General features: G+C 38.0%; 1 protein-coding gene across 5 annotated transcripts in view; it reads left to right on the forward strand.

Moving 5' to 3' along the window:
• Positions 1-15,802, forward strand: part of DCLK1 (doublecortin like kinase 1) — a 200,507-nt gene that overhangs the window by 139,242 nt on the left and 45,463 nt on the right. For 4 of the 5 annotated variants that reach the window (XM_081197933.1, XM_081197934.1, XM_081197932.1 and 1 more), the window contains one exon: positions 14,467-14,551. In XM_081197933.1, the coding sequence (XP_081054059.1) occupies positions 14,467-14,551 (85 nt within the window). Of the gene's footprint in view, positions 1-892; positions 5,558-14,466; positions 14,552-15,802 lie in introns of those variants that run through there. The other variant, XM_081197936.1, reaches the window with a different exon arrangement.

Raw genomic sequence — 15,802 nt, forward strand, 5'->3', positions numbered from 1 at the left:
TTTTCCTGTGGAGTCTTCCTTTGTGCCCATTCCAATGCCACTGGTGCATTGCCTTTTATCACACTCTAGTGTTGTTCAGTCTACAATGTTGCATGGGAGGCATGGCAAGTCATATTAACACTGTATTATCTCCATCTCCACTAAACAAACGCCTCCATGTAATTCACCTTGAAACAAAGCTGCTATCATTCTATCCCTTTCTTCTTCCTGAACATCCTCTCTTTATTTTTCTGTACTGTATATCTGTGAGACATGTGTTGTGCTGTGTAGATTGAACGAGGCCATCTATTATACTCCCACATCTCTGGCATTTGTAGATTATTTCATCAGTCAGAGGATCCTAGCAGTAGGAGTGGAAAAGGAATGGAGATAGTCTTAACACGCACACAGGCTCACTTATACACATGCTCTGTTTCTCTTTGCTCATATGAACTGGTTGCTTGGCGACCGTCAGTAAAAGCACAGCTATTCCCCGCCCCCCCCTTATGCTGCCATTCTACCAAACTGCTTCCGTTCTCTCACATACTGCGAGATGAAACAAACAATAGGAATGTAAAGGCATTCATTATGGCATTATCAGGATTCTTAGCATACTGTCATGCTTTAAAGAAACCATCACTAAGTAGATGTCAAAATTATCAAAGGGTAAAATGTCAGAATATAAATTATCTCTCATATATATATATATATATATATATATATATAATTACTGCTGTAGTTTGTTTTTAAGCCTCTTTTAAATCACAGGAATGCTGAATTTTATTTATTTATTTATTTATATTTATTTATTTCGGTCTTCCTCTCTGGCGCTAGTTAAAAAAATTAAGAAGTAAAGTTGCAGTGCAGCAAATCAAGTACAGTAAACAAATCTATACTGCACTTCATCTTACAGGACCTGTATCGCCCTCTCTCTTCGGATGATTTGGATTCAGTAGGAGACTCTGTGTAAAAAAACCCCAGAAAATGGAACAGTGCATAATGGTTTGTGATTGGGTGAAGGTTTAACACTTTCCTGAGAATGTAGTTAGCTGCTAACCGACATTAGTGAATTGCACAAAAGCGTTTTGCGTATTTTAATATTAAAACACCGGCGTTTGTCCCTATATACATATATAATATATTAACTTTAATGGTGTTATGTGCTTGTGCGACTTGATTTCTGTACAAGGGCTCTTAGGCTAGGTGATAACAAATTGTGTAAACATTTTGAGATGAAACTTGGATAGGGTAAATATAATGTCCAAAGGTGCTATTATTTTCCAAAACACTCACCATGATAGAGAGCAGAAGGGATACGAATGCAAGGGGCAGCCTGAGCATCTTCTCACTGCTACATACATCTTCCTTCCTCACTGAAAAGTTTCTCCTGAGGGTGAAGAAACCCTCAGTAAATAAATGCCTATGATGTGGGTAAGAGGGTTGCTGGAGGAGCAGATATCAGTAGAAGAACTTTTATGCACATCCTTTCCACTCACAGTAGCACTGGATACGAGCCCCTATCTTTACTACTGCTCAAAACTTTGTTTCCAATTTTTATTGGAAAAGGAGCCCTTGCCTGTAGAGCTGTCGGCAACTGGTAGAAATTGTTATGAAAATAAAGTGCAGTCCAGATGCACTTTGCTCATACTGCTTGTCCTTTTTGAGCTCTTTTCGTAGCTCTGTAAGAAATCCGCCCTCATTATAAAAAAATGTGTGCTGTATAAACTGATGAAGTTGACAAATTTTGAAGAAGAAGAAAGAGTTGTCATAGCTTGGAACGTCCACTTGTTGAATCCTGTGCAAGGGAGCCCTGTTGAATTCCTTTCATTTACTTGCCCTGCTCCAAACCCCTGACCCCATTTCACACCATTCCATGGGTGTCCATTGACCCTCAGGAGTGGCATTTTGGGGACCCAAACAGAGTTCCACTCAATCTTCTATAAGTCCACCCTTGAGATTAAGCAGCTTATAATATCATTTACACTACACAAACACTTTTGCAAATTTAGGTTTTTCACTAGGAAATGTGTTTTTGTTTTTGCTTTGGACTTTTTGCCTGTTTGTTAGGTGTAAATATAGGAACATGTTTTGCAGGCTTAAGACACTTAACAAAAGTGAGCACAGAGCTTTTCCCCCCCTCAGTTAAAAATAGAAATCTCTATGGTGATTGAAGTATTTGGGTCTAATCAGCCATTTCTCATTTTCCTTTTTATGGGGACTTGTTAAAAAAACGAATATGCTGAACTCAGAGCAGCAAAATTGTGTATGTGTGAATGTATGTATGTGTTAAACTAATTATGATGATGGGCATGATCCAGTGGGATGTTTTTTCTATGTAAGCCTCATTGAGTAGAATGGGAGAAGTACAAGAGTTCCTTTGTGCTTGTGTGTTATCTCTCTTTTAGTAGGGGATCCTGAAATTTCTTAGGAGAAATTTCTTCTGGATTGGTCCTTAAGCAGATATTTACAACTACTGCCTTGTTTTGAGAGCAAGAACTCAGTGCTTTTATTGCAAATCATTATGGTCTTGCGACCCTGATTTCTTGCTTTTAATTTAATGATTGTTACTTCTAGATACTGTAGCTTACACATTGGGTAACGTTTTAAACGAGGCACCTATCGTTAACATTTCACATAATAATTTATTATTTAATGTTGGCTTTTTAATTCCTATAGAAATATAGTCAGCATCACCTTACAAATCACTGGGCACCATAAGGAAATGTATTAGTACCACACACAGGAAGGCAAGCTCAAGTTTTACGGGCCATGCTTCTGTCTTTTCATTTAAATATCTTAAGTAGTTTTTTATTCAAACAGGCAACAAAAATGGCCAAACAATGCTGATGTATGGTATTATGGGTTGTGTACACCAAAGTTGTTCCATCAGTGCGAGCTCTTAGAATTGTGCAGTGGAATTTCTCTTCCCTCTTCTCCCCGTAGCTCCCTCGCAAATCTTTTCTGGAGGTTCCCCCCTGGGACAGATTGGGGGCTCATGGACAGGGGGAGGGGAAGTTCCATTGAGCAAGTGGAAGTTTTTGCATTAGTTCAACAACTTCAGTGGTTAAAACCCTGTGAGTTGTGTTTTAGTATGTCACAATGCAAAGGACAGTACAACACTATCACATGTTAAGTATGTGATTAAGGGGGAAAGATGTACTACAGGTGCTTTCTTTGTGCTATTGGAGTCATTCCACCCTGAAAACCTGGGATACATATTGATATTTACAGAGGGGGTTTTATTAGAGTCTGTTCAGTTCAAAAGAAACCTATAATGTCAGCTACTTTCCAAACCATTAGATATTGTACCTGAAACAGGCAAAGGGAATAAGATCAGCTGGGTATGTTTCCTTTTCCAGTTACATTCTAGTACTTTAATTCATAGGAGATCAGAATAGGTTCCTAATGTGTTGGCACCACTTATCTAGAAGGAAGGAAATGTAATGACATAAGTCGGGGGGGGGGTTCCGGGGGTTGGGTGTTTGAAATATTTCAATATTGTTTCTCCTATTACTGTAAAATATTGCCACAAGCCTTATATTGCATAGCTTTGTTTGGGCTGTGGAGGCAGATACATGTTCTTAAAATTATTAGACAGTGCGTACCATACCAGGTTTTCCTATATGAGCTCTTCTAAGGGATGTGACAGGCCTTACCTTACAAGTTTCACACAACATTGTAATTTGAGTATTGTTCATGGGAGATTCTATTCACTTGTAAAATGAAAGTTCCTCAGTGCCTGGAAAGTATTGCCATTTAACAGTAGTCCTGTAAGTCCAGTTTTCTGTGGGTAGAAATTCCAAAATGCAAATACAGAAACAATTGTATTATTTGCCCTGCAAGATGTGGGGCACAGTTTTTACCAAGATCATGGCTGAGGAGGGAAGGCTGTCCTGTCCACATGCTGCAGCTCCAGTGACCAGAATCTGGTAGTTTGTTTTACAAAACTACAAGATTGTTAAGTGTGTTAATGTAACATGCTAACAATTAATTAAGCTGGATATTTCACAGGCACTGGAGGTTTCTTTTGCTAGTTTTCCCAAAGTTTCCTCCATCTCTCAGTTTAGGTTTTATGGGGAACAGGGAGTTCAAACATTAAAGTTAAGTCAAATTATTTTTGAAAGCCTTTACTCCTGTTTTTTTATTATTTAAAAAAAATCTGTGTTTAAAATGAATAGTTAAAATAGATGATAGGCTTTTGGCTTTGGGAAATAAATAGCTGAAGGTCTATTGTTCCATTCCTGCATGTGGAAAGAAGCTTTGAACTGCCAGGCAACTGTTTTTCCTTGTTTAAGTTAATCATCCAAGGGCTTGTATGTATGAGAGAACATTGGAGCCACATCCAGAGATCCCCTTCCACCAACGGATGAGCAAGTAGCAATACTAAGGCAGCAGTGTTCACATTGTAATTAAAATCACATTCTACATAATTGAATTATAGATCTGTGAGCTTATATTCCACATCACAATGTCAAAAGTTGCATCTCAAAGTTTAAATTACTTCAACCCTCTGTTATTGGTATGGTATGGCATATACAGTTGTAAACCAAATACAGAGATGAATGGAAATATAAATAAGCCTTGTATATATGTGTGCATGTAATACTGAATCTTAATGATGACTCCCAGTTTACAATACAAAGCCTGTACTTTCCAGAGACCTTTGTCACTTGTAGATCCAGCCTCATATGAGAAAAAGTGGGTGCACGACGCTGGTGTTTTCTGTGGTATGGTTCACATGCCAAATATGCCAGATTTATGTAGAGTAATCAAAGCAGGTATCTGACTACATGGAGAAAGATTAGTCTGAACCATGCATTGCACATAATGAACCTTATGATCTAAGCTATACTTTCCCCCCAGCTGCTGAAATGGAGGAGTTGGTTGCCAGTTTACCATGTGTACAGCTGCTTCATGATTTCTTTTTTTCAGTGTGGTTGCATACCTATGTGTATGATCATGTGGAAGGCTTTACTAATGAGATCTAGCCCTTTGTGATCCAGGATTGTATTCTTTCTTTCTGCACATGCACACACACACACAGTGTGCATGTGCATATTTGTATGCCTTTTGGTGTATGTATTTGTGCATTTTTGTTTGCATTTGTTTAAATAATCGCTGTGCAGCAAGGTATGGACAAGCAAGTACTGAACGAATTTTGTACTCATCTCATCTGGTGTGTTGTGATATTATATAGGGATAATTGTTCTTTACCTTGTATAATAATCTCTATTTGGTTTATATTGTCCAATGAAAGAAAACTGCTGTATTGTAAATGCTAGTTGATGAAATAAGTTTACAATTTTATACTATTTTCTTGGAAATACTTTTCTGGTTTCGTTTGTTTTTCCTCTGTTTTCTCCAAAGTAACTGATAATCAGCAAAACCAGTGAAACGTTTTTAAAGTAGCTGCAGCAGAAAATAGTTTTCGTTTTCTAATAAATCAAGTAAACTGCCTTCATTTTGTACCATCAATGCAGTGCATTGTATGTGTGTTTTTGTATTTGACCTTGCCATACAGATTGCCTTTGCTGGATTTTAACCTGTAAGTCATGTAATAAATAAATGGGAAAATCTATTCTAAATATTCAGTGAGCTTCTTTTGAAAATGGGGAAACCAGACAAAGAATCTCTGCTATAACATACACATGGGGGAGGGGTTGTCACTGAACTGTGGGAACCATAGAGCTTAATGGGTTGGTCTAAACATAAATGCAGGCAGTGGCTTTTTAAAAATGTAAATTGTGGGTGCTGAGAGAAGCGAAAAATTCTAATGGATTACCTGGATAGTAAATTCACCAAGCCATAACTACATATTTTTTAGATGTGACAATGAATAGACTTGGAATGTATGGACTTGGAAGTATGAAATGAGAAATTGGTTTGGTATACACTTAAATGTTCTAGCCCTCTTATCAGCTTGCCTTTAGAAGCTCTCTTTTTATGTTACCTTTTACATGCTTGTTGAGTCTAAAAAGACTGAAATCTGAAAAAAAAATCATTTCGTAGTAATGGGCAACATGCTTCTTCAGAATAACTTGAGTTGCAGGCACTTCCTAGTTTTTCCAGTGAAAACTTAGCAGCCGATCATCAACCCTTGCTAGTTAGAATTGTCTCTGCTTTGTGCAGACCAGGTTTGGTAATAGGATAGCAATTATTTCATGCTCATTCATGTACTGGGTGCTTTTGTCAAAATAAAACTGCGTTAGAGACTTTGCCTAGTTTTAAATTCAATATAAAATTCAGCCCCTCCACTTCTTCAGCTTCATTGCTCCCTAGTCTACATTTCCCTTGCCCATTCTATCTCTCTTTAACAGTTTTCTTGTCCCCGTGCCTTCATGAAGTTTTTTCCCCCTGCCATCCTCAGTGGTATTCCACTGCTTTCACAAAAACACCACTGTTATTAGCATTCTGTTGATGATCCTTTTCATCCTGAGCATTTAGAATGTTCAAAGAAACTCAACCAATAGCTGCTGGGGCTCACTGACAATATATGAGAATAAAGTTTAGCTCATTAGTCATATGCATGCATCTTAAAATGTTGAAGAGGGAGGAAAATAGATGTGAAACAGGAGTCTCATTATAATGATGATTTTTAACTTCAAAGAACACACAGGTTGGGATTGGCAAATCTAGCAATTTCAATTTCTCTCAGTTTCTCATCCCCCGCCCCCACCTTAAGTTCAGTTCTCCACATGCCCACATCAGTCTGCATTTTAAAGTAACAACCAAGTCATAAGGACTCATTAACATGTTAGGGTGAATTTCTGCTAATATGCATATTTTCGTATGTTAGTTTGCCTAATATACATACTTTTGCAAAGCAATTTTGCCTAATTATAACAATAATTTATACCTTGCCCATCTGGCTGGGTTTCCACAGTCACTCTAGGTGGCTTACAGCACATTTTAAAACATAACAAAATGCCAAACATTAAGAACTTCCCAATACAGGACTGCCCTCAGATGTCTTCTATAGTTGTTTAGTTCTTTATCTCCCTGAAAACTGATGGGAAGGCATTCCACAGGGAGGACACCACTACTGAGAAGGTCCTCTGCTTAGTTCCCTGTAACTTCACTTCTCGCAGTGAGGGAACCGCCAGAAGACCCTCAGAGGAGGACCTCAGTGTCCGGGCTGAACAATGGAGGTGGAGACCCTCCTTCAAGGTTACTGGGCTGAGGCTGTTTAGGGCTATAGAGGTCAGCACCAACACTTTGATAAGTTATTTCCAATAATAAATGCACATTACCCTGGTATATGCATTTTTGTACATACACCCTGGCTGGAGAAATTGCTTTTTAAAAAAAAAATTATTAAAGGTTTTAATGAATTACAAAAGAATGTGCAATGTCTCTTTTTGTTTGTTTTGTTTGTTTGTTCAGATTATAAAGTATTTTGGTTACGTTCACTGTAAGATAATACAGTATCCAGAGGTAGGGGGGGAGAGTAGAGGGGAGAGGTTGGGTGATAAACTTACACAATATGCAAAATTCGGAGAAGTTCAAATTTTGAAGGATGGTTGTGTTTTGGTTTGCATATTGTTTTGCAAACTGCAAATTAGGTTGGTTCACCTTTAAATGCAAACCGAATCAGTTTATCTCACCCAGCAGCATGGAGGCATAGGTGAGTTTTATCCCTCTTTTCCTGATTTCAGCTGCCCTTTTGGAGCTGTTACTACACATTTTAACAGGTAAAGAAGAAAAATAAAGAGGAGATACAATTACATGTATCTTTCCTCTGCAGCTTTGATTGTAATATAACTTTTTGAGTTGCGTAAGTACAAATAAAATGGCTTAAAGACTGGAAAAGATCATCTAGCATTCATTTTTACTGCCCTGATTAAAAAAAAATCATGGAGAAATCTGCAAAAGGCAGATTCCTAGATATTCATTTTTACAACTTTTCTTCCTTGGCTTCCTCATGCTAAGGAACCACTGTAAATGCCTCCCTAAAAAGTCCCAGTAAAGCCCAAATATATGTAGAAGGGGGAAATCTTCAGAATGAAATAATACACATGCTTTGAGCATTTGTATGCATTGTGATACTTTGCTCCCTGAATTTGAGGAATGTCACTGGGCGTCCCCATTTTAAATGTTTACAAATGAGCTGCCGAACAAATCTTCCAGTAAGATGTGGTTGAAACTTTATAGCACTGATCTTCCCTTTCCCATCATAGAGAAATGGTGGTATGTTGACCATCTGTTATGCGAACCTGAGCTGGACGTGAAGTGCTTATTACACTAAAGACCCAATCCTGCTTTTATGCAGCCACTTTCTTTTAATGTAGGTGTGCCATAAAAACAGCCAGGTGGCCAGAAACTGAGGCAAGAGTTCCCTCTTAAAATTTGTTTAGGGGTGATGACATTTCACATGGTGCAGACTGAATTAAAATTAAGACAGACCATTTATATTAAACGCTTTAGGTTCCATATAGGTTCTTTGGCATGGAATTCTCTCTTTGTAGTGATCCTAATGTGATCTACAGCTGTGCTGAGCCTTAGGGTGCAAAGTGCAGCTGCATCACTCAGAATTTTTAAGCATTTTGACCAAAATAGTCGTTGGCTGAAATCTTTTTAGATGTTCAGCATCTCCTAAGCTTTGGGTTCCGTAATGACCAATCCGCAAAGAGACACACCTAAAAATCCCAATAGAGAGAAATATTCTCCCTCTTTCTCTCTTTCTCTGTGAGAAGTAGTTTACAATATAATGTGGGGCTTTCTATTCAAGGAATAAAATCCAAAAGGAGAAAAAGGAAAAGGAAATCCTCACTTGGTGTGCTCAAGCAAGAAAAGCAAAGTGACACAACCAGCAGCAGTCAACAGATTTCATGAAGATTCCTCTTTATATATCCTGATAGGCAAACTGATTATAAGCCACAACATGATGGAAGGATGGGATTTGCATTTTTCAGGAGAAATTAGAATGTGGGAGAAGGTGCTTAACTCCTCCCCCAACCTGTACATTCACCTATAAGTGCCTCCCCTCTCATTTTTCAAATATATTTTCCCCAGTCAGTTGCTAAAACTAAAGACAACCTGGTTGGAAAAAAGAGGGGTGGTGTTGGAGATGGGGGAATAGCAGAAGAATCCATGTTCACAGATAGGGTCAAGTTTCCTGCTCAACCTGCAAATATTCTCTGTGCTATAACCACATTCTTTGGTATTTCGCCAATACCAAGATAACATCCACTTTGGCCCTAAGAATGGCCATGTTGGCAGCATCTTGTCAAGCCAGTCTGGAAGAAGGGTGCGTGCCTCTAGAATGCAACTCTCAAAAGCAGAAATCTGTGCAGAATTTTGGATGACCATGTATTTTTTAGCTCCTTCACCAAAGCTCTAAAAGCTTGGATGGAATCCTAACATTGTGTGTGATGTTTCCAAGTTATTTAAAGATTTTTATACACAAAACGGCATTTTAATGAAAGACTTATTAGCTGAACGAGTAGTCCAAAGACAAATAGAAGTAATAATGAATGCCTGTAATTAAGCAGAGGCTCTAAACATTAAGGCTAAGCAGCTCATGTAAATGATTGTATCAGTAGAAGAAATTTGACTGACATGTTGATGACGCAAGAAATTCCTGTTTGGGGGGGAAAGCTGAGAAAGTTCAGGAAAAATAACTCAGGGTTACATAAACAAAACTAGGCTGTGGCACATACAAAATTTAGGGATTCTGAGTTGAATTAAATAAAAAAAAAGTCACCTGAAAGCAGAAAACGTAAAATATTACCTTATTTATCAAAATCATTGAAATTAGAGGAATGAGGCAAGGGTGTCTTTTGTCTTCACTACTTTTTATTTCTTCAACTTAAATTTTGGCTGTATGTGTACAATCAAGTCTTGATATCCGTGGTATTTGCACAGTAAATGATATAAAATGCAGGTGATGCTATCTCATGAACCCACAAAATGCAATCTTTTACACAAATTGTTAAATTGATTCTAAATATTATTGAGGTTTTTGGATGCAAATTAACTGTACACAGATATGAAATAATAGGCATAAATGCTTCCACTTATCTTTCCAATGTGGTCACAAATATTAGTCCATTACTTGGGAACAAGAAGAAGGTAAGATATTGCAAATACTGGTATATTTGGCATCTTATTTAAAGGAGTGTTTTTTTGAAAATAAATACCAGACTTCTCTGTAAGAAGTCATCAAAATTTTTTTTTGAAATACAGTCATATCTGGCTGAATGATGATTTGGGAGATTAGCATCATATTGTTAAAATGTATCTTTTGTCTGTATTGCTTATTTTTGTTCCTTTCCCTTCCGATAGCAGTTTCAACTCAACTTTTGAGTGACGTACAAGCCACATTTCGACCATTTATATGGGAGAAAGGCCTGCTAGGATAAAAATTGCAGGAGTTTCCTGTTAAAGGTTGTCTTGCAGCACCAAACAACAAATACTACCATTCATTCCAACTAGTTGCCTTAACTAATCTTTGATTATCTTGAACTATATCTGTTGGATTTTAGCTGGCATTATCTGCCTTATGCTGTCAGGAAATGAAATGTGGATCACTTTGTGTACACCAATAACCTATAGCTTGTTTGTTTTTGTGTGTAAGGAAAATACATGGATTATTCGTCATTAAGTCTTATTGTGCAAATATTAAAAAGTGAAAGGGCTGCTATACAGAATATATAAAATAATCTGATGAATTTGGATATGAGAACAGATAAGTAAAACTCTACACTAATAGATCATGGAAGAAGAGCCCGTAACACTCCCTGGAAAATCTGTTCTGGAGGAGGAAGGGAATCGGCCGAAATTTCATCCCTGTTCTTCCATTAGCTGATACCTCTTGCTAGATTGAATGCCCTTGATCAATTAGTCACCATTCAACAAACCATTATTATGTAAGATAGGATATTGTGCTTCAGTTAATGATATATAAAAATATATTAAAAACACATTAATTACATGCTGGACAGAAAATCATAGTTCCCAATTTAAATTGCGAGATGTAATCCAGATTTTCTGCGTATTTAGGTGCAGTGTGTTTAAAATTTGACTTAACTGAGAGAAAGTGTTTGACAGTATTCAGTTAATTTATTGAATCCCGCCCCCCAAAATAATAATATAGGATGTGCTAAAATATCATGTTAATAAGAGCCACCATGCTTCCATAGCAAAGATTCTTTGTAATGTTAAAATACCAGGGGCAAAAAAGAGAATAAAATATATTCTCAGATAATTAGGGTGATTTGGGATTTCCTGCTTATTTATAACTTTCATGTCTGTAGCCTTCAAATTAGACGAGTAAGGCAATCATTGAAATTTTTTTTTAAAAAAATTAAGGCAAGTAACGAATTAGAAAATGCATAAACTTGTCTAATAATATAACAATGAAATCTTTATTAATATCTTCCTTTATTAATTTAGTATAATACTGTTGCTTTTAAAAACTTGAGGACTGTTTTATTGGATATGTAAGAGTGTAGTAATATTATAGATATGTACCAGTAATATTGGTAGTAAGAATAGAAATGGTTAAAAAAAAGTTTGTCGTTTACTATGGATGTGCTCGGCCTCTAACATTCATTCACCTTGCATCTTTCTGTGAGTTTATAAAAATTATGATCTATTTCTGAGTTGCTGTGCACCCTTGTCCACTTCAATCTGTGTTACAAGTCATTCTGTGTAAAATGAACCTTCGTGTTCTCCATGGACTATATAATCAAGAATTTAAAAATGGCTACAATTTTAACCTCTTTTCACTGAAGTGGATGAATTTTTTTTCAGGCACAGGAGGCTCTCCAGCGTAGATTAAACCTGCCAAATTGCAGACAAATAAATAAAAGGGATTTTTGTTGGGGGGGGGGAGCATTGACTTTCCAAAATAGTGAAGGGGAAGTGGGAGCTTGTCTCTTGCCTGCCTTAAAATAATTAAAAGGTAACTGAGTGGTGTGTATTCTTGCTTAAGAATTGCAGCGTCATACTGACTTTTGTTCATGGTGTTAATTTGTGTTCTCCAGTAGGGTTTGCCAGTCTCCTGATAGGCTCTTACAGATCTCTGATAGGCCCTAAGACCTAAGTTCTCTGAAAGGAACTTTTTTGTTGTTGTTAAAGCAGAGCAACATAGGATTTAAAAAACAAACAAACCTGTAATGACTTTTTTGGTAAAACAACAACAACAACCAAACAAAAACACCCCACACCTCCATTGATGTGCTCTGACAAGCAAAATAATCCAAATCTCTTTGGTGCGCCATATATAACATTTTAGACAGTCTCACTTTTTGCAAAGCCCTTAGGAACAAGGATATTATATAAGAAAATAGAACTGGGTAGATCACAGAAAAGCAGAAAAACAAAGTTCCCAAGTAACACAGGGCTTAGAGGGGAGTGCCCCAGTCCAAACCAGGGTGGGGTGGGACAGGTTTATTGACATCATGTTTCATTTCAGAGGAGGGGCAATCCCCAAATCACCCCAATTTGCAGCATTATTTGGCTGCTCCTCCCTACTATTCACAAAACTCCTGCCTCTTCTGTAATAGGCACCGGCTTCAAAAACTGAAACATTTTCTTAAATTTAATTGATTCTCATTCTGCATGTTATTAATGCACTCACCTATGTAAATAAGAATCCCACAGCTTTGGAACCAAGGCAGCTTTATAATAAGCTTTATAATTAAATTTCATTATTTAAAAGTACCATACAAAATATTGCTTAGATGTTAATGTTTTACTCAGAATGCAGAGCATTGGGTTAAATCATTCTGAAATGGTATTCAAAATGTTGGAGAGGTGCTTATCTGCTGAAATCTTCCAATTAAAACTTCCAATTAAAATACATGAGATCCATTTTTTTAAAAAAAAAAGTGGTGACCTAAATAAATTATTGCTGCGGCTATATTACATTTTTTTTCCCCAGCCAGAGATCACTATGTAATTAGAGCATTGGATTGCGGTATCTTTTTAAAAAATATGGGAGCAATAGCAACAAAAAATAAATACTGGCAAAGATTTCACTTCATGTTTTTCAACTGAGAGACCGTTTTGTAGTACTTGTTATTTTTCCTGAATGGGGTCATGGAGCTTTGCTGTAGGTTTTCCATCCTTTTTGCACTTTGACACTTTGAGGTAAGTTTCCCCGCTCCCCAACCAGCACATTTAGCATTGCGCAAATCTAAATATGCCCTTGCTGCATAAATTGCAAATCTGTATATAATCATCCAAGGATAGCAACAGGGGATGGGGCTCAGGAATCTGAGCAAGTTCTCGTTTATTTTGGTCTGTTTTCCATACACTACCACCCCATGCCTAGGCTTTGAATCCTTGTCTAAAATACTGAAGACTTTTGCATCACCAGTTCTCCTCGCATTGGCTGACTGCATAAATTGCCCAGGGGACATGACCAATCACCCCTTCAGGAATTTGTGACATCTGAGTGAAGCACAGTTTAAACATCCCACCCTTTCCCTATTTCTAGACACTCCCCATGAAGGCTTGGTAGCCCTCTAATGATGGTTCTTTGGCTCCCAAGCCTCCCCAACAAAACAGCTTCCCGCTGCATCCACTCTTTCATTAGAAACAAATGATTGCCCAGAAACCCATGAATATATATTTTTAAAAAAGAATTATTGCTAGCCATATGCTTTCAGCCGAGACAACACTTTGTAAGTCACATGGAATATTTAAAAGGTTTCTCTGTGTTTCTAGGATGCCAGTTATCCGAACATTTCACAAAACAAGACAGTTTCAAAGCATTATCTTTTGATAGTGCTATATGGACTGCAGCATTATTTTCATGACTTAATTTTGTGGGGTGCTTTTGATATGTATTCCATTGATTTAATAGGTACCTGACACCTCTAGTTTCTTTCAAGCTTCTGTACAGCCATGGAAACAGAAAGCATTTGTTGAAGACCACAGCTCAGATGCCACCTCAAATTCTGGGCTTCTGCTTGCGTTAGCAGTTTGGGAAGAGCAGGTTTTGTTTTGTTTTTAATCCAGCATGGTCAAATTAGTCTAGAAATAGGGGTTTCCAAAAATTAACACAAAATTCTGTTGCATTTCTCTTTTGAGCAAAATTTTCCTGGACCACTGAGAATCTTCCCCGTGCAGATACTTCTAATGAGCTACAGGTGTGGCATGAGGCAAATGGCGAGGAAGAGTGATTATATTAGCAGAAAGATTCTAAATTATTTGAAGAGGTTGGGAAGGCCAGGAAGGGGGAGATGAGCTTTCAGTAGTTTCCAACATAGTCAATGAAAGAATGTACGCGTTTTAGAAGTTAGGCTAGGCTTTCTGAGTAGAAGGCTTTTTTTTAAGAAGCTCAGCGGTGAATAATGAAACAGATTGTCCCTTCAAAGAACATGATACAAAAGGTACACATTTATTTTTTAAAAAAATCATTTTTTGCAGGTAGACAGCCTAGATATCTTGTCGTATTAGCTAGCTTCATTGAAACCACAATTTAACAATCCTTTCCCACCCATGTGTCTCCCCTTGAACCCAATTCTATATTTCTAGAGTTCTCAGCACAGTGGCTCCTCTACCTCACTAGCATCTACCAAAGTCTGCAGCTCCATGGATGAAAATGATGGACCTGGTGAAGGTAATGTGTTTGTGTGTGGGTGTTTTTGTGTGTGTGTGTGTGTGTGTGTGTTAATATGCCACACCAGCACACAAAATATGCCTCCCATCTTACAGTCATTGTCAGCATTTTATACTAGCTGATTACTTTGTTTTTATCAGTTATTTTGTTACTTAAAGGTCAAGGTAAAGGGACCCCTGACCATTAGGTCCAGTCGTGGCCGACTCTGGGTTTGCGGCGCTCATCTCACTTTATTGGCCAAGGGAGCCGGCGTACAGCTTCCAGGTCAAGTGGCCAGCATGATTAAGCTGCTTCTGGCAAACCAGAGCAGCGCACGGAAACGCCGTTTACCTTCCTTCTGGAGTGGTACCTATTTATCTACTTGCACTTTGACGTGCTTTCTAACTGCTAGGTTGGCAGGAGCAGGGACCAAGCAACGGGAGCTCACCCCGTTGTAGGGATTTGAACCGCCAACCTTCTTATCGGCAAGCCCTAGGCTCTGTGGTTTAACCCACAGCGCCACCCGCGTCCCTTACTTTGGTATTTATTGTAAATTTTTATGGATAAAACACATGCATTAAAGTTGTAAGTTCTAAGCCAAAATAGAAAAGGGCATGTTTGCTATGCAAGCTGCTCACACTTTCATTCAGGGCCAGTATCAGGCCTCAGCATCTTTGGGCAGCTGCTGGTGCCCAGTCCCCAGGCAGAGCCCATTGCTGATGCCTGCCCTGCCCTCCCTTTTATGTTTAGCTGCCTTTTTCATTTCCCACAATGTCCCTGATGTAGAGTTCTTCTGAGGCGTTGTGATAACTTAAAATGGCTACCAGTGCCAGGTAAACTCACCAAGGTCCACTGCTGGAGGAAGGGACTCAGAAACAGGCACTGCCAAGGGCTGCTTCAAACCTGGAGTCAGCTCTGCTTTCATTGCTTTAAGATGCATGTATTTAAGTGCTTTTCTTTCTTTCTTTCTTTCTTTCTTTCTTTCTTTCTTTCTTTCTTTCTGGTAGTTGCTAGAAACTGAAGTGGTAGTATTTGAAATACGTAACTATTGCCAGTATTTAACTGGTCCAAACACTTTACATGTAAGTGAAGGTTTATGGCTCTAGCTTTTTAAAACGTTATTAGACACTTGCAAACTGTGCTTTTGAGTACTGTTTGAAGAGTAATGGCACTCTAATGGCTACTAAAATACAATAACTAGAAAACCCTTTCCTTCACTGTTTTGACTTACCGTGATTTTAAAGCATCTGGTGCCCAGGTTGTATATGTTGG

Source organism: Podarcis bocagei, assembly GCF_964188305.1.
Source record: "Podarcis bocagei genome assembly, chromosome: 6".
Classification (NCBI taxonomy): domain Eukaryota; kingdom Metazoa; phylum Chordata; class Lepidosauria; order Squamata; family Lacertidae; genus Podarcis; species Podarcis bocagei.